Below are 25,823 nucleotides of genomic sequence, written 5' to 3' on the forward strand. Positions count from 1 at the left end.
CTATTGGCTCCTAAAGGGTCAGCCAGGGTTGGGATTCCTTTCCTGTCCCTGATACGAAACTTGCTTCATTTAGCTCACACTGTGGCAAAGCAGCGATGTTGATATCTGTGTCAGAGAGGTGTCATGAAGCTTAATTAATGTTCGTGAGGCCCTATGAGAGCCTGAATAAAAGATGCTGTTGAAGCAATGTACAGTACCATTATTAGTATTCCATATGAGTCGAAAAGCCAATTAACCAGAAATCTGATTAGGGTCTACTGCTGCAGCAGTTGGAGCTACAGCTTGGGTAGCAGGGTGAGAGGCACCTTTGGAAATATAAGAGATGCTGGATAGCTAACAAGGGTGCAACACTGGACTGCAGGCTGCTACAAAGGCTGGAACTATGGCCAGAATTTTTAGAAGCGTGTGGGAAAAGTGGATGCACATGTCTGCCTGCTCTGGATGGCATGTGGGCACACGTGGAGTAGAACCAGGGGTAAATCCAGGGTGAGGGGCAGTTACTAGTACACTTGTACCCTCCTTTGAGTCCTGCTCCACCCAGAGTTTCAGACCAACTGCTTGGCAGTGGCAGCAGCATTTATAGTCAGGCAGCACTGAGGCAGTCACTTGGCTTGTAGTCTACCTGCTCCCTTTTAAACTCTTCATTGCACAAGTATTAATGGCCATCTCTTCTTTTTAATGTTCCACCAATCAAGCATCTATCCTTTGTTCTGCAATGCTGCTATCTGTTCACTGCTTCTGGTCATGAAGCTCCTGCTTCACAGCCCTGCAGACTGTTTTTAACTCATGAAGTTATATTTGTTTTTGCTTCAATCTTAAACTGAATAATCTAGCCCTAGGTCCCGAGCATATTAGTAAAGGTTCTAGTTTATTTTTAACTGGAGAAAAGTATGTGTTGTTTGATATGTAATGATGCACCTCACCCTCTGTACTCTTTTCAAAATCCTAGATTGGTCCATGGGTGGAACACTGTGCACATCTCCCCAGCTTGCAATGCATGCTCATTGCTAGGCTTGGCAGTATTGATAAACATGGATAAACATTAATTTCACCAGATGGAAAAAATTATTTCCATCGGCAATCATCAAAATTTATAGAAAGAAGATAATATATTTTAAAAATCTGGGACGGGGGTAAGGAAATCTGGGGCAGGGACACGCACACATGCATGAGCGCACACATGCTTGGTGGCTGCTGCAGGTGGGATGGGAGAAGTGCCAGCTGCGTTGCCCATGCACTGCTCCTCTAGCAGTGGTTCAGGCAGCTACTGCAGGAGCTGGAGGCCATGCTGGGAGGGCTGTGTTGGGGTTGGGGGCTGTTGGCAGCTGGGAGCCCGGAGTCACTGGCTGTTTTCTCTGCCCAGGTCCCAGCTGGGGATTTTGTGCCAAACTGCCAGCGAGACTAGGCTGGCCCCTATGTGATTGGGGCTTGTGAGAGTTTGGCCCCTGCCCAGATTACAAAGGGGTTGGGCTGGGCAGGAGCTCTGGGAACACAGGGAGAGACAGCAGCCACCTAGCCTGGGCTGGGAAGCAGCTCCCCTTGGGCAGGAAGCCATGCCTGGTGGCTACCAGCAAGACAGCAGCCTAGCCTCTTGACAGACGCATCCTCTCGCCTCTCTAGACAGTGTGGGGGCAGCACCTGGGCCCTGGGGGTGCCCCTGTGTGCCCTGTCCCAATCATACTGCTTCTCCCCATGTTCCCAGAGCTCCTGCCTGGCCCAGCCCCTGCATATGTGGGGCAGGGTGTGTGGGGGTGCCTCTGGGGCCCAGCCACTGCCTGCACACTGCCCGGAGGGGCAGGAGGCCGTGGCTATCAAGGGGCTGGGCTGCCCCTCTTCTGTTGCCTGCCAAGCAGGGCTCAACTCTAAGGGGCTGCAAGGAGCTGCTCCTTACTCCGCTGCCCATCCCCTTGTTTCCAGAGCTCTGGAGTGCTGCTCTCTTCTTCTGGTCCCTACCCACCCAGCTCTTTCTTGATGAATGAACAGAATGATTTAAAGCAGGTATGCGTTATTGATTTATGGAATTTATATTATATATTTTAAAGTGGTTTTATAAACCTTTTAACAGTATACTGTCATTATTATATTGTCTGCCCCCCACACCCCTAATTGCGTGCAATCTTTAAAATTTTAATTGATAAAAATTGATAAAAGGTAAAAGAAATGTGTAAAAATAAACATTGATTTTAGCCATCGAAATTATATATCTCAATCTGAATTCTGCCAAGCCTACTCATTGTGCATTGCTGAGTTTGGAGAATGGAAACAAATGGGTTTAGACAAAAGGTGCTCAATACCCAGCCCGTAGGTCAAATCTGGCCTGCAGAGCTATGTCATCCAGCTGGCAGGTCTCCCCGAGGGTCAAGAAATTTGGCAGCAGGAGACAGTGGCAGCAGTAATTGCCACCCCCCAAGCAGGTCCAGATAATGTGCCAGCACACAGCTGCATCTGGGTACCCAGGGTCAGGATGGATCTGGGTATATGGGATGACACCCACTGACTCACCCTGCATGGGATCCTACCTGTGGACTCACCCTGTGCCACTCCTCTGTCCAGCAGGGCCTTGAGGCTGGGCACCAGTGGTTTAGACTAGGGGTGTTCAAAATCTGCCCTGGGGCCAAATGCAGGCCCTGGAGCCTTGGAATCTGGCCCATGGGGCACCCAAGTCATGAAATTTGGCAGTGGGGGAGCAGTGGGAGTTAATACCGCCACCCCTACCTACTGCCAACATCCCAAGCTTGGCACAGCAGGTCAGAGCTGGGCCATAACCATTCCCCCACATGGCCAGATCAGGGCCCGGCCAAGCCCCCTATCCCTGAATGGCTGGGGCCCCTATTCCCCCCACCAGCCCCATGCTAGGTGACTGGATGGGACCCTGCTGTACACACCCTGGATCCTGAATTGGGTCTCCAGCTCCAGGTCACCTTGCACCCACTCCGCCTGCCTGGCATGATGAGCAGCCACCCACTGGGAAGCTGTGTGCGCTAGCCAGGGCCAGGGGTGGGAGCGCGGCGTGGGCTGCCCCAAGTAGGAGAGGGCAGGGCTTGGCCCATGTGGGGCACTGTGGGGGCAGCCATGGGCTGGATGTAGGGGGTGGACTGCACCTACACTGTCCAGGTGAGCTCTGCTGCATGTGTCCCCTGCCTCCCCTCTCCTTCCCCCAACCACATCTGGCTCCTGAGACCTAGCACACAGGCAGCTCTCACACCCCTACCCCTCCACACACACACAAAACACAAGAACAAAACTTTACTTTGAGCTATTATGCCATCGCCTCTGTATACGCTACTCAGAAAAACATAAATCAGGACAAAAATTTTTTGAAATAAAATTAAAATACATCATAGTAGATGTTTGATTTTAGTATATGATTTTTTAAAATCTATCATTTGTTAAAATATCTTCTAAAAGATTTTGTGTGTGCAGCCCTCAACAGCTCACCAAAGCTTGCCAAGTGGCCCTCCAGCCACCCCTGAGCTAGGCAGTCTTATGTCGTGTTTAGAGGATGGTTGTATGGACGGCTTGGATAGGGGAGTTCCTGCCTGACACAGGGGGTTGGATTAAACCAGGGGTTCCCAAACTGTGATACGTGCACCCTCCTGGGGGTATGTAGGAGAAAATGTGTAATTTAATTTTCATTTAAGGAGTTAAAATATAAAAGCTCCACTGGCAGGAGTACGTAGGTGGCTAGGCTAGTAAATCGGGAGGGGGTACGCAATAAGAAAAGGTTTGGGACCCTCTGGACTAGATGACCAGCGGAGGTCCCTTCCAGCAATACTTCTCTACCACTGCTCTCAGGGTGGTGGTTTGGTACCAGGACAAGTTGCAGCCAGGGATGTTGAGGTCAGAGATAAGGAAAAACCTCTCTCACGAAGAGGTCAATGCAGAGGTGCTGACTTATTTTTGCCTGGGCGGGGGACCTAAGATGATGGACACGTGCCCCCTGCCCCTAATGTGCAGGGAAGGGGAAGGGGGTGGGGGTGGGCAGAGGGGGCACAGGGGCGTGCGGTGGGAGGGGGCTAGGGTCGCCATCACGGAGGACAGTCCGGTTTTCTGCTACAGGCAGTGTTCAACTTACAACGTTTCGACTTACAGCGCTTATAAATTGACACCCGGTTTCAACTTTATGACGTCAGGTCTGACTTTACAACGCTTGATCCGATGTGACGCCGTGCCAGCAAACAAGTTGGCTGCGTCGCTCATCTCCCCGGAGAACATCCGTCCAAACTTCCTTGGCCGCTTTCTTTAAGAAAGGAGACGAGACTCCAGAAGAACCGGCTGCCGGGACTCCCGAGGAGGCTCCAGCCAAGAGCCCTTCGCAAAGTCCAGCAAAGTCTCCTCAAAGAAGTCCTTCCAAATCAACAGGATTGCTATTTACAATATAAATACATTAATGTAGTTATATTACTCATCTGTAATTGATCAAGTACAAAATTCTGGGGTATTTTTAGTGACAACAGGGTATCAGGCCTTGTTCAGGATCCAACCCCCCATTTATAACACTGTTTCTTAGGAGAAAATTGGTTCGGAGTCACCGAAGAGGCGGTTTCCAGAAACCGATTGTGTCCCAGCCGCAGGATGGCCGCACCCTGTGCTGCACCGACCCCAAACCCCACGGCTTTCTGTCCTCTCTTCAAGAGAGAAATAGCGGGCACAAAGGTCCCCCTCAGACATGCCGCGTCCGCCCCTCAGCTCGGGGCCGCGCGGGGCGCCAGCCCCACGCCCACGCGCGGCGTCGGCGGGTCGCGACACCTCCGTCCCCCGCGGCTTCACACCGGCCAGAGCGGGCGGCGGCGGCGGCGGCGGCGGCGCTGAGGTAGGAAACGACAAAAGAAGCGTCTCAGGCCAAACCCAAGCCCCGGCCCCGGCCCCGGCAGGCCCCGGCCCCGGCCCCGGCAGGCCCCGGCCCCGGCCCGAGGCGCTGCTTGGCCCGCCTGCAGGCGCAGCGAGCGGGGCCGCGGGAAGACGGGTGTTGCCGCGCGGAGAGGGGCCCGGCCCAGCCCGGCCCGGCAGTCACCTGACCGCACCTGCCGGCGGGGGCGGGGCCGGGCGCGGGGCCGCCCCTCACGTCGGGCGGGGCGGGGCGGTGGCAGCAGCCGGGCGGCGGCGGCGGCGGCGCGGAGCGGGCGATGCCGTAGTTGCGGCCGGGCTGGGCCGGGCCCTGCCTGCCGCCACCGCCACCGCGCCCGGCGGGAGCCGCAGCCGCAGCCGGAGCAGGTACCGGGTGGGGCCCCGGGCGCGGGGGCACCTGGCGCCGGACAGGCCGGGTCGACCCGTGCGGCGGGGCGGGCCCAGCCCTGCTCCCCGGCCCCGGCCCCGGCCCCGCGCACAAAGACCCGCTCGCCGGCCCTACGCGCCCCCGCACCGCGCCGCGCCGCACCGCACCGCGCCGCCGGGGCCGAGGCCGGGGCGGCTCCGCCCGCTGCAGGGGCCGCCGGGCTGCCCCCGGCTCTGCCCACACCGGCTCTGTGTGTGTGTGTGTGTGTGCGTGTGGCAGAGCGTGTATGGTGCGTGCACATCGGGTGTGTGCATTGGGTGTGGGTGTGCGTGTGTACAGTGTGTGTACATTGGATGTGTGTGTCTGTAGTGAGGGGAGCAGCGTGCGCGTGCATACAGTGTGTGTATGGGGGGGACGGCCCTGGCCCCTCTCCTCCGTGCTTAAGGCTGGAGGTGACAAGCAATGGGACGGCGAAGTGACAGCCAGGATGCCTGTGTGTGTGTGCGTGTGTGCTTGTGTTCGTGTGCATATGTGTACTTGTGTGTCTGAACGGGCCAGGCCCGTTCCCCTGGGGGCACAAGACTGGAGGTGACAAGTGATGGGACAGTAGAGTGACATCCAAGATGCATGCGTGTGTGTGTGTTTGCGTGTATGCGCGTGTGTGCACGCATATGTGCACCTGTGTGTGTGTGTCAATGTGTGTGGCCCTGGGCCCTCTCCCTGGGGTGTGCGTACCTGGAGATGACGAGCGATGGGACTGAGAAGCAGCGACAGCCTGTCTGCAGGGGCCTCCCTCCTTGTGCGGCCAGGGAGCTTTCTCTGCCCAATGGCCCCTTGGCTCTTTGATCAGCCAAAGGAGGAAGGGCTGAAAAGGGATGCAAAGGACTTGTGTAGCTCAAGGGCGTTCACGGCTACTAAAATGAGGCAGGCCAGGGATGGTCGGTCAGGTCTGGTTGTTGAAGCACTGGTGGTGGGTGTGATGCCAGGTGCAGGTGAGAGCAGGACCCCAACTCCAAGGAGTTCATGACATAAGATGGACAGTACTTGGTGTACCTGAGACGGGTGGTTGCATTTTTAGTGGTACAGGTTGGCCTCTGTAGACTATCCAACAAGAGGATGCGATGCCTGAGATCCAAGCCCGAAGCTGTTCAATCCATGATTGAGGGGTATCTTTTCACATGAGCATGGTAGTTCATGACTTCATGCATAAAGCTTCGGAGTATAAGTAGCATCTCTAATATTCTTCGAGATCCTCAAAGAGAGGCAAAGATTTATGAGCCGTTTGGTCTATTAAATTGTCTTTTCTCCGTTCCTGCAGTTGATTCCCACTTCTTTAATACATTGACATTGCAGGCCTTACCTCCCTTGACAGGAGGGAATTGTGGTTTATCAGGGCTGCAGTAAACTATTGCGGAGCAGAGATGACAGGAAAATAAGGTCTAATTCTCCTGTCTACAGCCCACCTAGAAACAAAACTAAACTTAACTCGGGGGGAATATTGTAGGCGGGAGCTGAGAAGAGGGTGGGAAAAATCACATGGATTGGGGGGAAAAAAAGGGAGTCTGGTTTGTGATAGTCCATTCTCTCTTTCTTCAGGGGAAAGAGAGATGGTGAGCCTGGGGCCTGAGAGAGACTGAGAAGGAAACAAATGTCACCAGTGGCTTTCTGCTCTACATGCTCTTTCCCAGGGACAACAGAAACCTGAGGGGTGAGCAAGGCAACAAACAGGTTTGGTTGGCCACTTGCTTAGAGCTTTCCCTTTAGATGTCAGCTCTGCTGATCTCTGCCCTTTCTTTAGGACTAGATTGCAGTTTTATAATCTGCCCACATTAAAGGAAAGCCTGGGGCTGTGGCAGACTGTGACTTGAAGAGTCATAGTTCATCCCTTGGTTCCTCCTCTTGCCTTGATATGTGTGAAGTAATCTGGTATTGGAGTGGATTAGTAGAAGGTTTCATCACTCACCTTGTATCAGCACCGCTCTGGCCAGCTCAGTGAGGTAGGAGATGGGACTTCTTCCTACTCCCACAATCTGTGTGGGATGGAGACTAGAAGCTTTGAGGGTACTGCTTTTCCTTCCACGACTCCTGGTGCGTTGATCTGTGATGTGAGTATCACACAGAAGAAGCAAGAGGAAATATTACATCCCTGTCCTGTGCTGGGCAGTTCCTGGGTTAGCACAGCTAGTAGTTTCTGACAAGAAGTCTTAACTATAGAGACAGAGGAAGCTGAAGCTGTGCTCTCTATTAGTCTGGAGCACACAGTGGGTTGAATTTCTGCTTCTTCCCCATGCTTCAGTTTTCAGGCTGTTGGATTCAGGTAGCTTCAGTTTTCAGGCTGTTGGATCCTTTAACCTATTTAAGAAAACAAAACAAAACCCAGGCCTTCCTTCATGCTTTCAGAGTAATGTCAATGCTGTTGGTGAACTTGCTCCCATGGATGGCTAGTGAACTAAAGAACATCATGTGCGTGTGTTTTATTTCTCAGGATGTTTAAAGGATAAGTGCCAAACACCAAAATGAGTGTCACTTCGTGGTTCCTGGTGAGCAGCACTGGCATTCGCCACCGCCTCCCGCGGGAGATGATATTTGTCGGCAGAGATGAATGTGAACTAATGCTCCAGGTAAATATGTGTTTAATAATATCTCTTCTGATGTTACGAATACCCCTTTAAGGTGCAATGGATACTACAGGTGTAAAGTAAAGGTGAAGTAGATGCTGTAGAGGTATTGGGTGCTTTGAATTATTTCCCTAGTTAATGAGAACTTGATTTTAAACTCAGTGCACCACACCCACAAAGGTGTACTGAGGTACTGGTGAAAGTGACAGCGAATGTTTGCAAACAGCCTTGTCATTAGATTGGGAATCAGTGTTGTACTGGCTGTAAATCAAATGAAACAGGCTAACAATGCTGACCTTGGCATACGTACTCCACAAAGGGAACACAATCCAGTCCTAGTACACAGAGTGGTTCAGCTACTTTTTCTCATTCAGCTCTTGCTGCATGTACTGTGCATTGGCACATTTGGGTTTTGTATGTTGCTAACTGAAAGTTTAATTATATTGTCAGTGCTTTAAGTCCCTGGTTTGGGTCTTTAACCTGAAAGGAAGCATTTGTGCTCCATGTAGCAATCTTACTGTCTAAAATGAATTAAGTGGCATCCTTTTATCCATCAGAATTACTGTATTACTTGTGCAGAAAGGTGATTTCGCTCACCCACCCCAAAGAAATAATCTACCTTTTTGAGGCTTTGATAGTCTGATGTTTCACGTGAAGTCCATTACGTATTGTTGAAGGCACAACTGGCAGACTAGCTTCCCCTAGTTACTTTGTGGACATTCAGAACTGAAACTTTTGGACTAGGCTATTTGAAGCAGAGATTTCCAAGCACTGGTCCATGGACCACTGGTGGTAGCATTTAGTGGTGGTCAGCAGAGAGTTTGCACAGTTTGGGTTCCATTCCCTGCTTCCACCTGCTAATTTGTGTAGAGACGCATCTTAAATGTTATCCTAATATGTATCCAGGTGCGTGATTTTTCTGGGCAGTTGAAGGGACTTTGTGAATGGGAGGAGAGTTTAGTGGGTAGAACTTGTAGTTGGGAGGAACAGTATCTTTAAAGAAGATTAGGTCTTAATAGACTGGATTATCTGTGACAAAATATGAGTAGGCGTTTTCAGAAGAAAAGCTTTGATGTGCCTCAAGGCACTCTGCTGCTGTTCAGGGCATGGAGCAGCTAGAGCGGGATTCCAGGTTTTGAAACTCCAGCATTGTGATGGGTGGATGGCAGATCAGTTGTTTGGGTTTCCCCATGATTCACGCGATCTTGTTTTAGCTTGTGTTTTTACATGTCTGCCTGGAACATGAGACACAAGAGCTGTCAGAAACATCCCAGTGTCTTGTGTAAAGCTGTATTAGACTGGGCAAAATCCTTGATTTTTTTTTTTTTCTCCCATCCTCTTATTGTGGCCTATGGAAGAAAATGCATTTGTTGGCCAAGGCTTTCAAAAGGACTTTGACCTTTGAATATGCAATTTGGAGCCCTTTGAAAAGAACCTGACTTTTATAGAATGATGGCCTTAGCACTTTGTGAAAATCAGATGTCTTAATATGGGTACCTAATAATAGAGATGTCTAGATCTTTAAGAATGACTAAAACTGGGTGTCTGTGCATTCAGGTGTTAGCAGGGCCAGTGCTGCCCACGGAAGAGGGGAAAATGGGGAATATTGTCCCACATCTTGGCATTCAGGGAAACTCGCACTGGCTGCTTGTTTTGGATCAGGAATGGCTTTAATATACAACTTCCTGACATTTTGAAATTAAAACCATTCTGGGACTAGCATAATTAAAGCAGCCATGATCCTAAATTTGGAAGCTGTAAAGAGTTGTGTATGTGGCCCAGCTAACAAAAAGGGTCCCAACCAAAGACTTTGGCCTGGGCGCAAAAATTTCTATAGGCAGCACTGAGCAGGATTAATAGATTAAATAGTCTGGGTTTTGGACCTCTCCATGCCACATAGATGACTTCCTAGTGAGGAGCTGCTTTGTGAGATGGACGTCTGGCACGGCACAGTGGTGCACCTGGAGTACCAGAGCCTGGCAGTGGGGATCCTTTTACATTCGTATCATGCTTTTTTCTTCCTAGATCTCAGTTAGGGGAAAACGAAGTAGTATTTGACAGGAATTTTAGTTGGTGCTACAGTGGGGTCTGCAAGGAAGGTGTAATTGAGACAGGGCAGTGGTTCCACAGGGACTAAATTGCTCATCCAGAAGCAATTTTCTGGACTGTTTGTTTAGGCCGATGAGCTAATAATGTTCACGAAGCAAATTGCAGTGACCCTGTCTGAGCATGTTAATTATCTGTCTTCAGTAATACCCCTTTTTTCAGATGACACCTCAGTTCTCATTTCAAGCAGCATGGCGGACTGTTTCTTTGCCCCTTTCACCTCCAGAGACATTCCTCAAAGCTGGCGTGCGTTCCAAGCAGTATGAGTTTGTAGTCACTTGGGACACACGGCACAAGTTCTCACGTCAAGTGGATGCTTGCAAAGTTGTGCGCAAGCAGATAGAAGCCAAGGACCTAAAAATAAACCTTCCTACAATGGCTGTCCATATCACAAAGCCCTTATGCAGACTGGCATTGCAGTTCACCTTAAATGTAGATGTGCTGCATGTTTTCATTGAGGTGCATTGGCAAAATTCTGTGGGGATGTTGGACCAGAACCAATGCTATTAGCTTTCACCTTCTGTATAATAATGCTTGCTGTAGGGCTAGTTTGATTTGTGAGCATGCTTTTGAGGGAAGAAACTTTAGAATTGGCTTATTCCTAGTAAATGTACAGCACGGAGCAGACTGGCATTCTCCGGGGAATGGGACAGATGGTTGTCTTAGTAGCTAGACAGTAGTAGTGTCACAATCCTGTGTGCTGGGCAGCGAACAAATACATGATGCCATAGCAGTCCATGTCCAAAGAAGCTCACAGTGAGTTGGTCAACTTCAGTTTTACTGCTGTAGGAGTTATTTGGGGTAGATCCTTATTTATACCTTTTAATTGTTACTTTACATCATCCACTTGTTGGATCCCTAAGCAAGCAAAAAGTGGGGTGGCTGTTGGGGTTTTTTGGGGGGTGGGTTATTTTTGTTTTTAACAAGGTAAAGTTGTAGTGACATACTCCTAATGGTTCAGGAAAGCTGCATGCAGTTGGTCCAATTAAAAAAAACTCCTCAAGAAAGAAATATCCCCTCACTTTTAGAATATTTACTAAATTATAAAGGGATGCTGCATGCTTTATTTTGACCCGTGTTCATGTTTCAGGCAGGAACTGTTGTTGGCAATCAAGTAGCTGAAGAAAATTGTAGCTTTCAAGCTTCAGATTGAATGGGTTTGCTAGTGGGGAAATGTAATCTTTCTGGAAATCTGCAACTAAAAGGATTAGAAATATTTAAAATATTTTTGCAGTGTGGTAAGGAGTTTAGTGCAAGTAATTGTGTGGCTTGTGTTGGTTTTGAAAAGGAGGGAAATTAAATCTAACTTATATTTTGTGGTTTAGCTTGGAGGATTCAGTTTGGTTCTGGCCTCAGTTCTCTCATTGTTACATTGAGAGGAATTCTGTTCTGTGAATAATCACAGTGATTCCTGCGGGATTATCTATTTAGTATCATCAAGCAGTCATGGTATCAGTATCAGGCTACACTTAGTAAAACAGCCCAATTAAATTTTGTCTTGAAACTTTTTAAAAGTTATTTATCTTTTAAAAGTATTTCCCCCTTTTTTCACCTATGCTCAGATGAAAACTGTTTTAATAGAAACTTGAGAGAAAATTGAATATTTTCCCCCCAAAACTTCTGTGAAAAAATATAATTGGCAGTTTTATCAGATCTTGTCTTCTGCTTAATCTGGTTGGTATTTGGGTGTTTTAAAAAATAATAATTTTCATGAACCGAAAATTCTTAATGAAACAAACATTTTCCCAGACAATCTATTTCTTTTTTTTTTGTCAAAAAAGTCAGAACATTTAAACTAAAATAGAAAATATTTCATATAATTGGTTTTGCCTTGGTATAAAAAAGATTTTTTTTCAAAAAAATGTTGCTAAAAAATATTTGATCAGCACTCCCTTAAATACTGGTGTCTATGGAACAAAGCTCTGTTTGTGTGTGCATGGCTTTTAATCTACCTTGCATAAAACTGCATGTCTGAACACCAATTACAGATGGCACCTGGCAGTTATGCTTGCAGTTAAGATTGCCTAATAATTTTTGTTTTAGGTGGGGCTTGTAGTGCTGCCTAAGGTTGGGTGTTATAATGGGATGTGCCACCCACCCTTAATAAGACCCTGTTCTCGCTTGCTTAAAACTCTGCCAAGCTTTAACTGCTTGGACTGGCCTAAGGAAAAGTTCAGTTGTTTTGTCCTTGTTAAAAACTTATGGCGACTTTTTTTTTTTTCTTTGAAACGTTCCACTGCTTTGGAGCAGAGACTTGAAATTTGGTGCTGGCCTTCAGCTGAGGGCTTTGCCTTTTCATAGTCTCATGAATTTCTGCCCGCATGCGGCCAGGTACTAAGCCTTTGAAAAGGTAATATTCTCACGTGATCAGTAGAGACAACGGACCGTATGTCTGCTGAGCAAGTCTGAGTCTCAGCTCCTGGTGCTGACCAGACTGCCATCTCCACGGGGTGCCGGAGATTTCTGTGACACTGGCTTTTATGAATAGAGCTGGGCTTTCCCTATAATGGCTGTTCCCAACTTCAGGGCTTGGCCAGGCATTGGAGCTGAGAGCAGGGCTCTGGCATTCTGGTAGCACAGACGAGGAAGCTTTTCTCTTTGTACTTGATTTGGACAAGAGCCAGAGGAGGGAGATGTAATAGTAGGAGACTGGGACTGTGGAGGGGAGGTTAGAACTGGAAATCAGAGGAGATGTTGAAAGCCAGTTGGCTGGTGAGAATATAGAAATGGATTTGCAGTTGGGGGAGTGGATGAGTGCAACTAGGAACCACGAGAAGCTGGGCTGAGACTATGTAAAGGAATTGAGAAGGAAAAAGATGGGAGCAGGTGACCAGCAAAATTTTGAGGGGGAGATTGAGAGCCTATAGGAGGAGATTAGGACTGGGAGTTGGCAGTAGTGTAGCTAAGGAGGGGCAACCAGGGCAGCAGCCCCAGGCACCAACTTGGTTGGGGGGGGGGCAGAAAAATCACAGCTGCTACTGTAGCAACCTGTATTTGTAGGGTTAGGGATTTCCTGAGCCTGATGTTAGGCCCTTTCCTCCATAAACTTGTCGAACCCCTTTCTGAGCCTTGTTCTACTGTTGGCCACCTCAGTGTCCTGTAGCAATGAGTTCTATAAGATAATGATGCGTTACATTAAAAAAGCCCAAAACAACCATGTTTCTTTATCACTTGATACATTCATTAGGTGCCCGACTAGTTCTTTTGAGAGAGTGAACAGTAGTTCCCTATTCACTTTTCTCCCACCACTTGTCTTCATGGACCTCTATTATACTTCCCCACCCCCCACAGTCATCTCTCTTTCCGAAGAATCTCAGCTGTTTCAGTTTCTTCTTGTATAGAAGCCATTCCATACTCACGATCATCTTTGTTATCCTTCTCTTACCTTTTCTATTATATCCTATTTCAGATGGGTTGACCAGAGATGCTTGAGTATTCATGATGTGGGTGCACCATGGATTGATGCATAAGGGCACAGAGATGTTTGGTGTTTTGTTTTCAATTTCTTTCCTAACAACTCTTACCCTTCCATTTACCTTTTTGACTCTTGCTGCACATTGATTTTTTGAGAACTGTCCATAATGACTTCCAAATCCCTTTTCTGAATGGTAATTTCCATTTCAGAGTCAGTCTGTACATCAAGTGTATATATAGCTAGGTTTATTTTTCCCCATAAGCATTACGTTGCATTTATCAGTGTTGGATTCGCAATTGTGAAGTCATAATATGTATGCACAAGGGAGACAAATTATGATCACAGGGACCACTTGAATTCTGGCAACTTGTGAGGGCTTGACTTCAGCCTTAATAATGCTTTTTTTAGCATTGTTTTTATTCTGTCTTTGTATATACAGCAGAAGTGTAGTGTGGAAAAAAATGTGCCAGGGGCAGTCCTCACCCCCACCGTTCTGGCTTGCAGGTGCAGGAATGGTAGCAAACAGCAGTCAGTGCAAGGCATTCTGGGAATCATAGTTCTATAGAGTGGTAATGGAGTTAACTGCTGCTGCAGAAGTTGCAGGGGAGACTTTCACTCCATTTTTTCTTGCCACAGCTTATGTTCAGAGGGCAAAAAAAAATGCTCATTTCAACAGCAAAATTCAGAGCCGTTCTCCCCCCAGCAACAGTGAACTTCACTGCCACCCTGCAAAATCTGATTCCCAGAATACTTTGTGCTTCATGATGCACAATGCCTGTGCTGGCTGCTGCTTGCAGCTGGAAGGTGCAGGCAGATTGAGGCAGGCAGCAGCAGTAGCTCCAGTGTGAGGTGCTTGCATCCTGTCCTTCTGGCACATCTCCACTTAGGTAGCACTCAGCACCCACTTTGCCTACCCCATGTTACACGAGTGATGTACAGAATGAGTATAGAATAATAAGCATGCAGATTTGAAGTTGGGAGGAAGCTGATGTGTAGGCTCTTGAATCCATTTGGTTATATTTTTAGTTTTTTTGATATTTTGGGGGTGAATTCACTGACATGCTGAAGCTTTCCCCTCCCATTCTGGTAATCCCCTAGTTCAGGAGGCCTTACTAGGAACCACAGAGACTGCTTCACTGGTTTTAATGCCCCTCCTTTCTTTCTTCCTACAAAGGCATTTCCTGGAGCCAGTGGAGTGTGGTTAGGGTGAATCTATGCTCCATCCATAATGTACCACCGAAGTAGCATGTTGTGTGCCCACACCACTTGCTTCCCTTCTCTCCTTGGAGTGTATCTGAGTCCATGTCTTCCTAGAACCTACTCTAATAATTCAATAACTGTCACTAGCGAGCTAGATGCTTTGCAGACAATTATGAAAACAAAAGATCCTGTTCTGGAGAGTCTGCAGTCTTCAGTGGACCATGTTTAAATGTGGGATGTGAGGTAGGCTACAACACCAAATAAAGGGACACAAGTGGGGCTAGTGTATATCCTCATCCTTCCACAATGTTTGAGTATAGTGTTGGTTTTTCATTTCAGTATTTTCCACTGTCTTTAGTTGGTTGGCTTGGGAGTAATCGGGGTTCTCCAGCTCACTGAGAAAGGATGCATTGGGAGGCCAGAGGCATGGGAGGAGCTGGGGGCAGTAGTGTGACATGAAGCAGGTGGAGAGCTGAGCATCACAAGCAGGGGAAAGTTGGTAAAGGGCTGAATAAAATGAGCAGAAAAGGAGTTAGGAGTGAAGTTCTGTGGGTCAAAGCATAGGCTGGAAGTGAAGGCCAAGCATCAACAAGTAAAGGTGTCTGAAGAAGGACCAGATTATGCTGTTTGAATGTGTGAAGAGACACTAGTGTTTCCATTCCCCTAGCAAACATACAAAGCAGGCTTTTGTGGTAGCTCTCTGAATGGATTACAGAATTGAGGAAGCCTGGGGGGCGTGGAGGCTACAGTACCTGGGAAGCAAGATGACTAACAGTGAGCTACAGACACACGATTATCTTGGGAAGTTCTGCATGTGATCTGGATAAAGCCTCCTGTGCTGGAAGATTCTAGATCCTGAGTTGCTGAATTCTGCCAAAATTTATTTCCTTCTGGCTAGTCTGGATCTTACCTTGTACCTCTTGATAAGTGGTGAGTAGCCACTAGCACAAAGCTGTAAGAGCTCCACTTCAGTAAAGGGAGACCAGCTGCCGTAAATCTCGTCTATGTCCAAGTGATGGCTTAAGTCATTTTGGGCCTGGCGCCAGCCTCTGAATCCCCTTGCCAAGTTCTGGGGGTTACAGTTGCATTTTTCTTGCATGTGGTTCTTTTTCTAATGTCTGCCTCCTTGTTGCTGTGTGGAGGAGTTGCTTAAACAACAGAGCAGAGGGAAAGTGGGGAGGAGATGAATAAAAGATAGCAAAGTTGGGTAGGTTGGAACATAGACTGAAGGTAGGGGCCAAGTGGCAAATGGCAGAGGGGCCTGAAGTGGAGCTGGATGTAACCAGAGTCACTGATCCTGCATTGGTACCATTGATGCCCACCATCTTGACTGTGATGAGCTTCTACAGTTTGGGACCAAGGCTGTGTAGCCCATTGTGCTAACAGGCTTGTATCCCCCATGAATTTGGTGCAGAGTGTGTCACATGTAAACTACTGGGTTCCCTAGCATATAACCCTATCCTCATGCAAGTCCTGTTGTAGTTAATGCATGCCATGCCTGAGGAGGTGACTTGACATGGGAAGGGGGCTTGACTGACTAATTTGGAGAAAAAGTTAAATGGATCCAAAATGCAGAAAATAACCAGTGGGGTAGGGAAATCTAGCCAGTTATAGCTTTTATGAGAGGTTAAGCTTGGTCCTTAGTTTTAACAGCAATAGCTAATCATATTTCAGAATGGAGTGGAGGTGTTAAGGTTGATTGTGTCTCTCTTTGAAGGCCGATGCGAGGGGGTTTGTATTTCCATGCTGGAGCACTGGCTGTGCAGAACACTTCAGTAGCAAATGTTCATGACACAAATGTAGCTTGTTCCGTATGGAAAATATTTCTCTAATAATGAATGTTTATTCCTGTTGCTGCCAGTGTGCTGCAGTTATCCGAGGGCCAGGGAGGCACATCGTGCTATCCTTTGCGAGCAGCATACAGTAACTGTCCTCATTTATTTATTTTATCTCCAATAACATGGTGTCTCCTGGCTGTGCCAGGGCCAAGGTCCAAGTTTGGATCCTGTGAGCGGAGTCTGGGCAGAAAGGCCAGCCCGTGGGAACTGTGCTGACATTGGGAAAATCAGAACAGTACCTATAACTGGGCTGTGATTGTTACCAAGTCCTGTGGGGCAATGAAAGAGACTTTACTCCATACAGTCACTATCCATTCCCTTTCCCAAGCAGTTTTGTGGCCTTGCTTTCTACCTGTCTGGTCACTTTTTTTTTGCCTCATTTCCTTAGTCCATACTTAACATGGTACCTGTGCCACGTATGTGAAGCCATGGACATCTGCCATAGAGTTCTTTGTAGGACACATGTTAACATGAGATGTGCTGCTTTGGAGATTTGCTGTTTTAGACTGCTGAGCTACAGATCCACACTGCTTTTGGCTGTGACTCAACAGGAGCATGACTGATGTAGTAATTTCAGGGATCTCAAGCCAGCACCTTGACCACATGTATGTTCAAAGTGACGGATAAGACTGACAGAGGAGGTTGGGGCAAGTCCTTAGTTTGGCATATACCCATTTAGATGCAAAGCTTGTGAAGTACAGCAGGAAATCCCTGCTTGTGGTTTGGAGGAGTCCATATTTCATTTAGGCTTGAGGGAGGTGAGGAGAATGAGACATTGTCCCTCTCTCTTTGGCTGTCTTTACTTGAGAGTTCTGGTTGTTTAAAAAGTACCTTATTATAGTCCGTGTGACTGCAGACAGTGCTAGTATTTCTAGCGCTGTCTAGCACAACATGAAGTGCTAGTATAGCTAGAAAATGAGTATTATTAAATCAGCATTGTATTGATTCATTTTCCAGGTTTACACTTCAGAAAGCACAGTTATCCAGCATGCCAACAGAGCACATGAAAAGTTGTTTGAACTGATAGTAGGTTCCACGCTGAGGCTGAGAAGAACTTTGAATTTCTCCTCCTATCCCAGCCCCTAGCACCCTGCAGCCTTATCTCCTCTGCAGCTCAGAAATGAAGAGTGCAACCCCCACCTCAAAGGCAAAGATGCTGTCTTGTTCCTTGTCTTTTTTCTAAGTGGAATAGAAGTGAGACTTGTATTAGTTTTGAATGTTTATCCCTTAGGTTACAGCTATTAGTACATGGAGGTTGTTTTTTGCTTTATGACCAAACAGTTCAGTAGTGTGTATGTGAATTAAAAAGCATCTTATTGTTGCACAAAATTTAGACAGTGGCTTTTCCATTTTTAATTGTGCATCTTTCCCCTTCTCCCCAACACACAGCAGAGGCTGTGATTTTTTTATATAAGTATTTATCATTGCATCAGTTACTTCATTAGTGTAATTGAGATCGCTGTTAAATATCCATTTGCACCAAACATTAAGCGGTAAAGGTGGCTCGTGGTTTGTTAGCACTTGAAACTTATCGGACCCTCTTTGTTGTTCTTATTTAGCATAAAATGTTTAGTATCCGACACAAAAAGGGGCTGATCAGCCTCCAGATCTTTAGAGAACTGCTTTTGCTGAGTTTTGGGGTGTTTATACACCTGTTTGGGGTGGGGGGGGGTGTGCTTTAATTAGAGCAGCTCTGTGAGTCACTCTAGTTAACGGGCCCAGAGCGTCATGCATATCAGCGTCCCAGCACTGAAGAATGGCGGCAGGGGCATTAAGTGTCCTGCTGCCATTTTTTGTTTAACTAAGCAAACGAGCTTTAGTTAAAGCACCCCCGCCGCCATTTTTCAGCACAGGGACGCTGATATGTGTGATGTTGGAGTCCGCTGGAGTGTGGTAATTATCACACTTCAGCAGACTCGAGTCATCGGGTCTGCTCTGACATGCTGGAATTACAGATTGTTGGAGCAGCCTCGCTGCATGTCTATAGGTGCCCTCTGAGACTAACTTGCTATGAATGCAAGTGATGCTGGAATAGCCGCTCCTGTTCCAAACAACTGTGGCTTGTGGCAGGTTTGTAGTGATACAAGGAAAGGTGTGAGCTACACTGACTATAGCTATTTTGGTTCCAGTTTCCTTTTATCAAATCCTCCTGCAACTGGTCCTTGTGGTGTTACTTGTTTGGACCAGTGAGAGCATGGTATTTCACATGTGGGTTAATCGAATAGCAGTTGATATTTTACTGTGTCTCGTCAGCATTTAAGAAGGCATTAAAGTACCTTCAAGACTAGGGGCCAGATTCTTCACCTCATTTCTGTCTGTTTGCACTACCCAGGGGCAGCCAGGTAGATGTAATCTGGCTGCGGATGAGATGTCCTCCGCAGAAAAGGTTTGCAGGGGGTATAGGTCAGCTCCTGGGGAGAAGGGGGATGGAGCATCTCTCTGCCCCCTTTCAGTGATTCTTGGCTGGCATGTAGGCCCTAAAAGGTGAAACCAGCTGTGCTACATTCCACCAGCCCCAAGGCTTCATTAACATACATCAGGGTCAAGTCCAGGGCATCTTGAAAATCAAGGAGACGGGACCGACTCTATGAAATCCACGTCTCTTATGCCCCTTTTTCTGCACCGGGTAGATTGTGGTGCAAGATAGAATCTGCCTTCTTTTTGATTGGAGTGTGCCTCTGATGCTTTCTTGTGGGAGTATGTAGGGAAATAGCCCCGTCCTTGAATCCTTGAATCAGTGTTGCGTAGCTAAAAGTTGTAGCTGGTTCTGCCACAAGTGTTGCCAGTGTTTGCTGACGCTACTGATAACAACTAACCTAAGATCCAGGAAGGCCCTTGTGTCAGCTGTAGAGCTACCCAGTCCAAACATCCTTGATCTGTTTTATTTGGGGAGGCACAAGGCCTTATGTGAGTGGTCCAGCCATGATCTTGTGCCTACCTTAGCAGTAGCTTTCACCTTCTCCATTTGGTTCCATCATTCTGCAACCTTCAGGGTGTGAAGTACCTGCAGCTTCCTTTGTCTGCTGTGGGTTTATCCAGACTAGAATTTAGAGGCATGTTGTGTGAAGGTGTCAGGTAGTGTCCTACCTAGTATTAGTGTGACAACAAACCTTTAATTCCTAGTGAAGTAGTGAGCACTCAGCATCTTTCAGGACAGGTTCCTCTGCCATTTCTGGTTATAGTAGCTGTGTATTCATCAAGCACAGCTGTGCTGTCTTTGAAGTTGTAAAACCCAGTGAGAGATTTCTGCTCTACCCAGTGGGGATGCTTGAGTGACACTCTGGAGGAAGCAGTCTGTAATAATAAAGTGCTCATGGTCCTGTGGCCTGCAGCCCTCTCAACACTCCTTTGCTAAAGTTCCAGATTTACCTCATTTCCACCCAAATGTGTAATGTCTTAGTTGTCTTGTTGCAAGCCATCTACCTCAGAAACAAGAAAAAAATCATAAAACAGGCAATGGCAGAGGTGTGGCAGTGCAGCTCCTTCAGGGCAGTGCCAGCTCTTGTCATGCCAGATGCAGTGACATGATCAGCCAGCACTGCATAATGACTGTTTTTGCACCCCACAGAGTTGGCACCCCACTCAGCTGTGCTACTGAGTAATGGAAAGAACTGCCTACCCTCAAGGGAAGAGCCCTACAAACTCTGTCACTTTGATTTGGCTGTACAAGGGGGTCCTGCAGCTGGGCGGGGGCTCCTCTGTGCTTGTGTGTGGACAAATGTTAAGTCTCCTGCAAGATTAGATCCCTCTTGGGTTGGGTCTCGGTCACATGATCTGTTATGTTTGGGGCTGGGAGGATGATGGTTCAATATGTAGGGTCCTGGAGGATACTCTCAAATGTGACTTCTGCTCTGCCCTATGTCCATGGTGTCTTCTTGGTGTGCCCACTAGTTAACAATGACCATTGGCTGATATGGCAGTTAGGGGGGTTTCAGCAGAAAAACACACTTGTCCATCCAGATCCACTGTGTCTTCATCCACTGGTAACCAAGGCTACTCACAGAGTTTCTTTTCCTTTTTGTGAGATAACCTGGTATTGGTGCTACAGCCCGAGGCGATTCTGTTTTTTTTTTTCAATATCTAAGCAATAACGTCCGCTTGCTGCAGCATGTTATAAATGACGTGGGACGTCATGTGACTTGAGAACCTAACCTCCAAGCCGATGATGTGTTTGTTTCAAATTGACCCACTGAGGTTGTTCTGGAGGGCAGATTTCTGGGTTAAAACTTGCTGAGGATTTATCTGCTGTTAGGAACATTATTAATGCATTTGACATCTGCAAGGGAGAGAAAATTCCTGCAAGCAGTAACAATTTTTTTTTTCAGGACAAAAAGTCTTTCTGTTCTTTCAATTGTAGAATCCTCATAAAAAAGTACTAGCCTCTGCTTATAGGCAAGTTGGTAGGATCAATTTTAGGATGATATTATGGAAGCCAATATACTTACACTTGGAGGAGAGAAAAGATTAATTCTCTCAACATTTGGTTAGTTGATATTCAGGAAGAGGAAAACTACATCATAGTATAGCTTGCCTTCTTACTTTGATGGCATGTTCATTATTACAGGTATTCAGTGAGTTTTATATTGATGTACTTTTCACTGATTGATCTAGTTTTTCCAGTTAGCATATGGGTCACATGGGGAAACTGCAAATTACATTAAGTGTGGAGTAAAGAGTGTATCAGTACCTTCAGCTTGTAACCTTTATTAAATGTTTTGAATTATAAAGTATGTGTTTAAAAAAAACCCCCAGAAAATGAGAGTACTGTCTTTTACCCATAATAAATTTATGCATTTTTGAAGATTGAATTTACTAAATCCAAGTAGCTTCATGTGAAAACATTGGGATTACGCATTTGAGAAATTACTGATGTTTTCAAGTCTTTCCAGGAGATGGACTTTGAATAGCAAACTGACTCTGATATAAAAAAGTTAGCACTTTTCTCCTATTCAAAAAGAAACTTAAATAGCATTAAGTGGAAAATGTACGTACCCACCTCAGAAGACCTCCTGGTTTGGGTCAGATGCTAATAAATTATATTAAACAGAATGTATTAATATGAACTAGGTTTCTGTGACATGATTGACTTCAATACTGGGGTGACTGGATTGGTTAACTCAAGAGGTTGTTTTCAGTCCTGTGTTCTGAAATATTTGTTTAAAAGTTGATTTTTGTTTAATCTCCCTAAAAAATAATTTTAAAAATTCTGAAATCAGTTCAATTTTTGATCCTGAAATCAAATCAATTTAAGAGAATTTATTTTCTTAAAGTACAAGATGGAAAGTAAGCTTTGGCTACAAAGAAATGATGAAAAATGGGGAGGTCTCGAAGGGCCTGGCTGCATTGCCTCAGCTGTTGTAACTGTGGAGCTCTGACAGCTTGCACCAGCTGAGTGTCTGCCTTTAGGTTGTCAGTATGATTGCCTTGGGCTGTGTGTGTATGTGTTGACGCTGAAATCCTGGCTTACAGTCTTTGCTGCTTGAAATGATTTTCTTTTCTTTTTTGAACAGTAACACACTAACAAAAAAAAAAAAAAAAAAGAGTGAGACCAACCTTGTATTATCTGGGCATTTATCTGAAAGATTAGGACAAACATTTTAGCTTGCAGCCTGTGATTAGCTGGTTGCCTCCAGTGAGATACTTTGGAACAACCATGGCGGGTTTTAATTGATCCTCTGCATATATAATATGATGTCTGATCCTCTCCCCTCACTACCCTCATACCAGGCTCGCAGAATATCACCCTTACTGTTCTGATTAACATTGTATCCTATGTCTGACCAGTCTTTAATTTATTATGCCTTTGTTTCCAGTCCCGCAGTGTGGATAAACAGCATGCAGTTATCAACTATGACAAGGAAAAAGATGAGCACTGGGTGAAGGATCTTGGAAGCTTAAACGGGGTAAGTAGTAAACTTGCCAGCTGACTGATGTGCGCTATATACATAGGTAGGTGGGCTCCGATCCTGTGGATGTTGACGTGCATGCATAGCTTTTACTTACCAAAGTAGACCCCATTGAGTGAGTAGGAATTATTTATTGGAGCAGAACAAATCACCTGTCAAAGCCTGTGCCTGCCTTTGGCTGCTTCTGTTACTGGAAGTTCTGGTGGCAGACAGCAGCTGCCACCGCAGCCTGCACACATCCGTGTACTTCTAGTGGCTCTGCATGGCACCACTCAAGCAGCTGTGCCACTACAGCACCAAGTATATGCTGGGAAGGTACTAGCTGATGAATATACCTTGCCAGCTGGATGAAGATATGGGTGCATCTACACATGCCCTCAGCTGTCAGGTAGCGGCAGAATCCTTTCTGCACGTGGTAGAGTGTAAGGTTCTGGTGCTACAAGGGAGCTTGTAGTGTGCCCAGATCCTGTAATTTCTGCCCTCGGAAATTTCTGTAGTTGGAGTGATAAGCTGCTTAAAGTTGAAGACCTGAGTGCATGAGAGTGTGTGTGTGTGTGTGTGTGTGTGTGTGTGTGTGTGTGTGTGTGTTTATCTTCTCTACCCCTGCAGAAAGAACTCTCCAGTTATTAAAAATCTTAGATTCAGTTATGGGAAAGGGAAATTACCTCCCCCAAAATAGGTTTGATATTCTTTTTTCATTAACCCCCCCCCCCAAAAAAAACAAAACAAAACAAAAAAACAATGTTCTGACTAACTATATGAAAGAGCTAGTCTATTCTTTCGCTGGCTGCTCCTGCTGAGTAAGGTGACCTTGGCCCAAGGTAGCTGTCATGCGAAGGAATGATGTACAATATAGTCTGTCTCTTTAATTTGTCTGAGGTAAACTGTTTAAAAGCTGCCTCTCGATAATCAGGCCAGGTCCCCTTCTGCTGGGCATCTGCTTCTTATTAAGATTGAGGGGTAATGTGGGATAATGAATCCAGCACAGAACTGAGAGCCAAGAACTCCTGACTCTCTCTCTGCTTTGACACTAACTCATTCTGGGGCCTTGAGTGAGTCAGGGCTTTCCCACTTTCACCAACTTTTAGCTCTGACCTCTCCCATAGTGTGGATGCAGTTATGTTCTTGTAACTATTCCTGTACAGGAATGGAAATGAGCTATACCAGTATAACAACATTCAAGCTGGAGGTTGTAATCAAGAGTGCTGCTTTGGTTAAAAATACCTTGTGCCTAATAGAAATAGTTACACCAATGAGAAACACTGCTTGTAAAACAGGGTCTTGACCTTTCCACCAGTGTCATCATTGGAAAGCGAGAAGAATGATTCCTCCTCACCAGCTTAAAACCTGTGATGGGGTTAAGTCACTAGGGCAAAGCAGGAACAGCTAAAAGAGACTGATAGGGGAAGGAGAAAAGAGGTAATACACACTGTAACTCAGGAGTGGGCAAAGTTAAGCCTGTGGTGAGTCTTTGTCTGATCCACGGCGGGTCCCTTGGTCCCCTGGCCCAGGCACAGTCCAGCTCTGGCACATCCAGCCACCCTGGGCATGCAGCAAGTCTGGGGTGGCTCCACAGCTGGATTGCCTTTCTAGGTAGCCCAGGCAGCAGGCGATTCCTTCTGGCTGCTGCCGCTGCTGGCCACAGCCCTGCAGTACGGTGGGGACCTACACTGTGCAGCCCCCACCCCACATGCCCCGTGCCTGCTCGGGTGCCTGCCTGGGCTCAGCAGAAGTGGCACTGGACAAAAGCTGTTGTTCAGTCCAGGGTAAAAGTGGCCCCTCCCCCTCCTGCTGTTGCCAGTTCCCTGCTACAGCTGCCTGGAGCCCATGCTGGGCTGCCCTGTGTCTGCTCTGCATTGCCACCATTGCTCTGTGGCACAGCCCAGAGGCAGTGGTGACGGTAGTGAAGGTGCAGGGCAGCCCCACGTGGGCTTCGGGCAGCTGCAGCAGGGAACTGCCGGTAGCAGAAGGAGGAGGAGCTGCTTTTACCCCTTGCTGGACAACAGATTTTGTCTGGTGCTCCCGGTGCTGAGCCTGGGTGGGCAAGCCTGGAGCAGGTGCAGGGCACATGGGGTTGGAGCTGTGCAGTGTGGGTCCTCACCGGTACTGTAGGGCTGGGGCCAACAGTGACAGCAGCCACCTAGGCTGCCTAGAAAGGCAGTCCAGCTGCAGAGTGGCCCCAGCCCCACTGCATGTCCAGGAGGGGCAGGATGCACCACAGCTGGGCAGCACAGGGCAGGCCAGCTCAGGGCTGTGTGGGGGTTCTGGCTGATCCACCTCAGTGGGGGTGAGTGCAGAGTAGGTGCAGGGCACGCTGGGGCTGTGTGCTGCCAGAGTTGGGGAGGCACCACAAGGTGCGTGGGTTCCAAGCTGTTGCGGGGCAGGTGCTGACCTGCCCCACAGTTCAGAGTGGGTGCGCAGCGGGGGCTCCCATGCACACCCCACCATACCCACAAACCCTCCCCCACAACCACACCCTCCCCCACGCACAATAACACACCCCACAAACACTGCACCTATCCACACCCTTTCCAGATGCACCTACCTTTCCTGTCCAAGCACACACTTGAGGAGGAGCCACACACTGCTTCCCACAGACACCCAGACCCCCCTACACACACACTTCACACTCACCCTCCCATACACCGCTAGCCACTCTCCCCCTCCATGCACCCCACAAGCTCCATAACATACACATACCCACACATCCCCATAAACAGACCCCCACAATCCCCCATACCCACACACATCCACAACGCCCACACCCTTCCCCCTCCCCACATAAACATACATCCACACAAATACACACCCACCCCTCTATACCCCCTGCCCCATCACACTCCCCTACAATGTACAAGAGTAAGACTTAATTTTGAACTATTAAGCAATCACCTCTATATATACCACACAAACACACACAAATCAGAAGAAAAATATTTTTAAAAATAAAATTAAAATATGTTATTGTCAATGTTTGATTTTTAGTATATACATTGTTTTTTTTTCCTGTTCCAAGATGACAAACCCCCTTCCCAAAAGGAGTACTACTGGGGGCAAGGGGAGAGACTTCCGGTGACAAAGGACAAGGGTTAGGGGGTGGGACTTCCAGTCCCAAGATGATGAGCAGGGGGTGGGGCACCTGTCAAGGACTTGGGCTGCCCTTTTGGCCCTCGACAGCTTGCCGAAACTTGTTAAGCGGTCCTCCACCTGTAATAATTGCTTCCTCTGCTGTAACTGTTTCTTTAAATTACTACTACTACTGTGCTACTATTAGTAGTTATCGGCACCAATATATGCGGAAAATTTACATTATCGGCTATTGGCTTTTTTTGGCCAGTGTAGCCAATAATGTTCACCAATAAATATAATTAATTATGCCTTATGGCCAGGACCCCCAGATGCCTGGGTTCCCTCAGGAAATGGTGGGCTTCCCCTTGCAGGCAGGCAGCATTCTAGCCTGCAGTGGATCCTGCCTGGGGCTTCCAGGAGTGTGGGGGGAGGTGTACCGGGTGCATGCGTGCTGCC

At 47.3% G+C, this 25,823-nt stretch overlaps 1 protein-coding gene across 5 annotated transcripts in view; it reads left to right on the forward strand.

Annotated features, from left to right (window-relative positions):
- Positions 1 to 5,127: 5,127 nt before the first annotated feature.
- Positions 5,128 to 25,823, forward strand: part of CEP170B (centrosomal protein 170B) — an 81,090-nt gene continuing 60,394 nt past the window's right edge. For 4 of the 5 annotated variants that reach the window (XM_059723289.1, XM_059723291.1, XM_059723292.1 and 1 more), the window contains exons 1-4: positions 5,128 to 5,214; positions 6,812 to 6,923; positions 7,701 to 7,836; positions 22,206 to 22,295. In XM_059723289.1, coding sequence (XP_059579272.1) covers positions 7,732 to 7,836; positions 22,206 to 22,295 — 195 coding nt within the window. In that variant the 5' untranslated portion in view covers positions 5,128 to 5,214; positions 6,812 to 6,923; positions 7,701 to 7,731. Of the gene's footprint in view, positions 5,215 to 6,811; positions 6,944 to 7,700; positions 7,837 to 22,205; positions 22,296 to 25,823 lie in introns of all 5 variants that reach the window. The other variant, XM_059723290.1, reaches the window with a different exon arrangement.

The sequence above is a fragment of the Alligator mississippiensis genome, chromosome 2 (assembly GCF_030867095.1).
Source record: "Alligator mississippiensis isolate rAllMis1 chromosome 2, rAllMis1, whole genome shotgun sequence".
Taxonomy (NCBI): domain Eukaryota; kingdom Metazoa; phylum Chordata; order Crocodylia; family Alligatoridae; genus Alligator; species Alligator mississippiensis.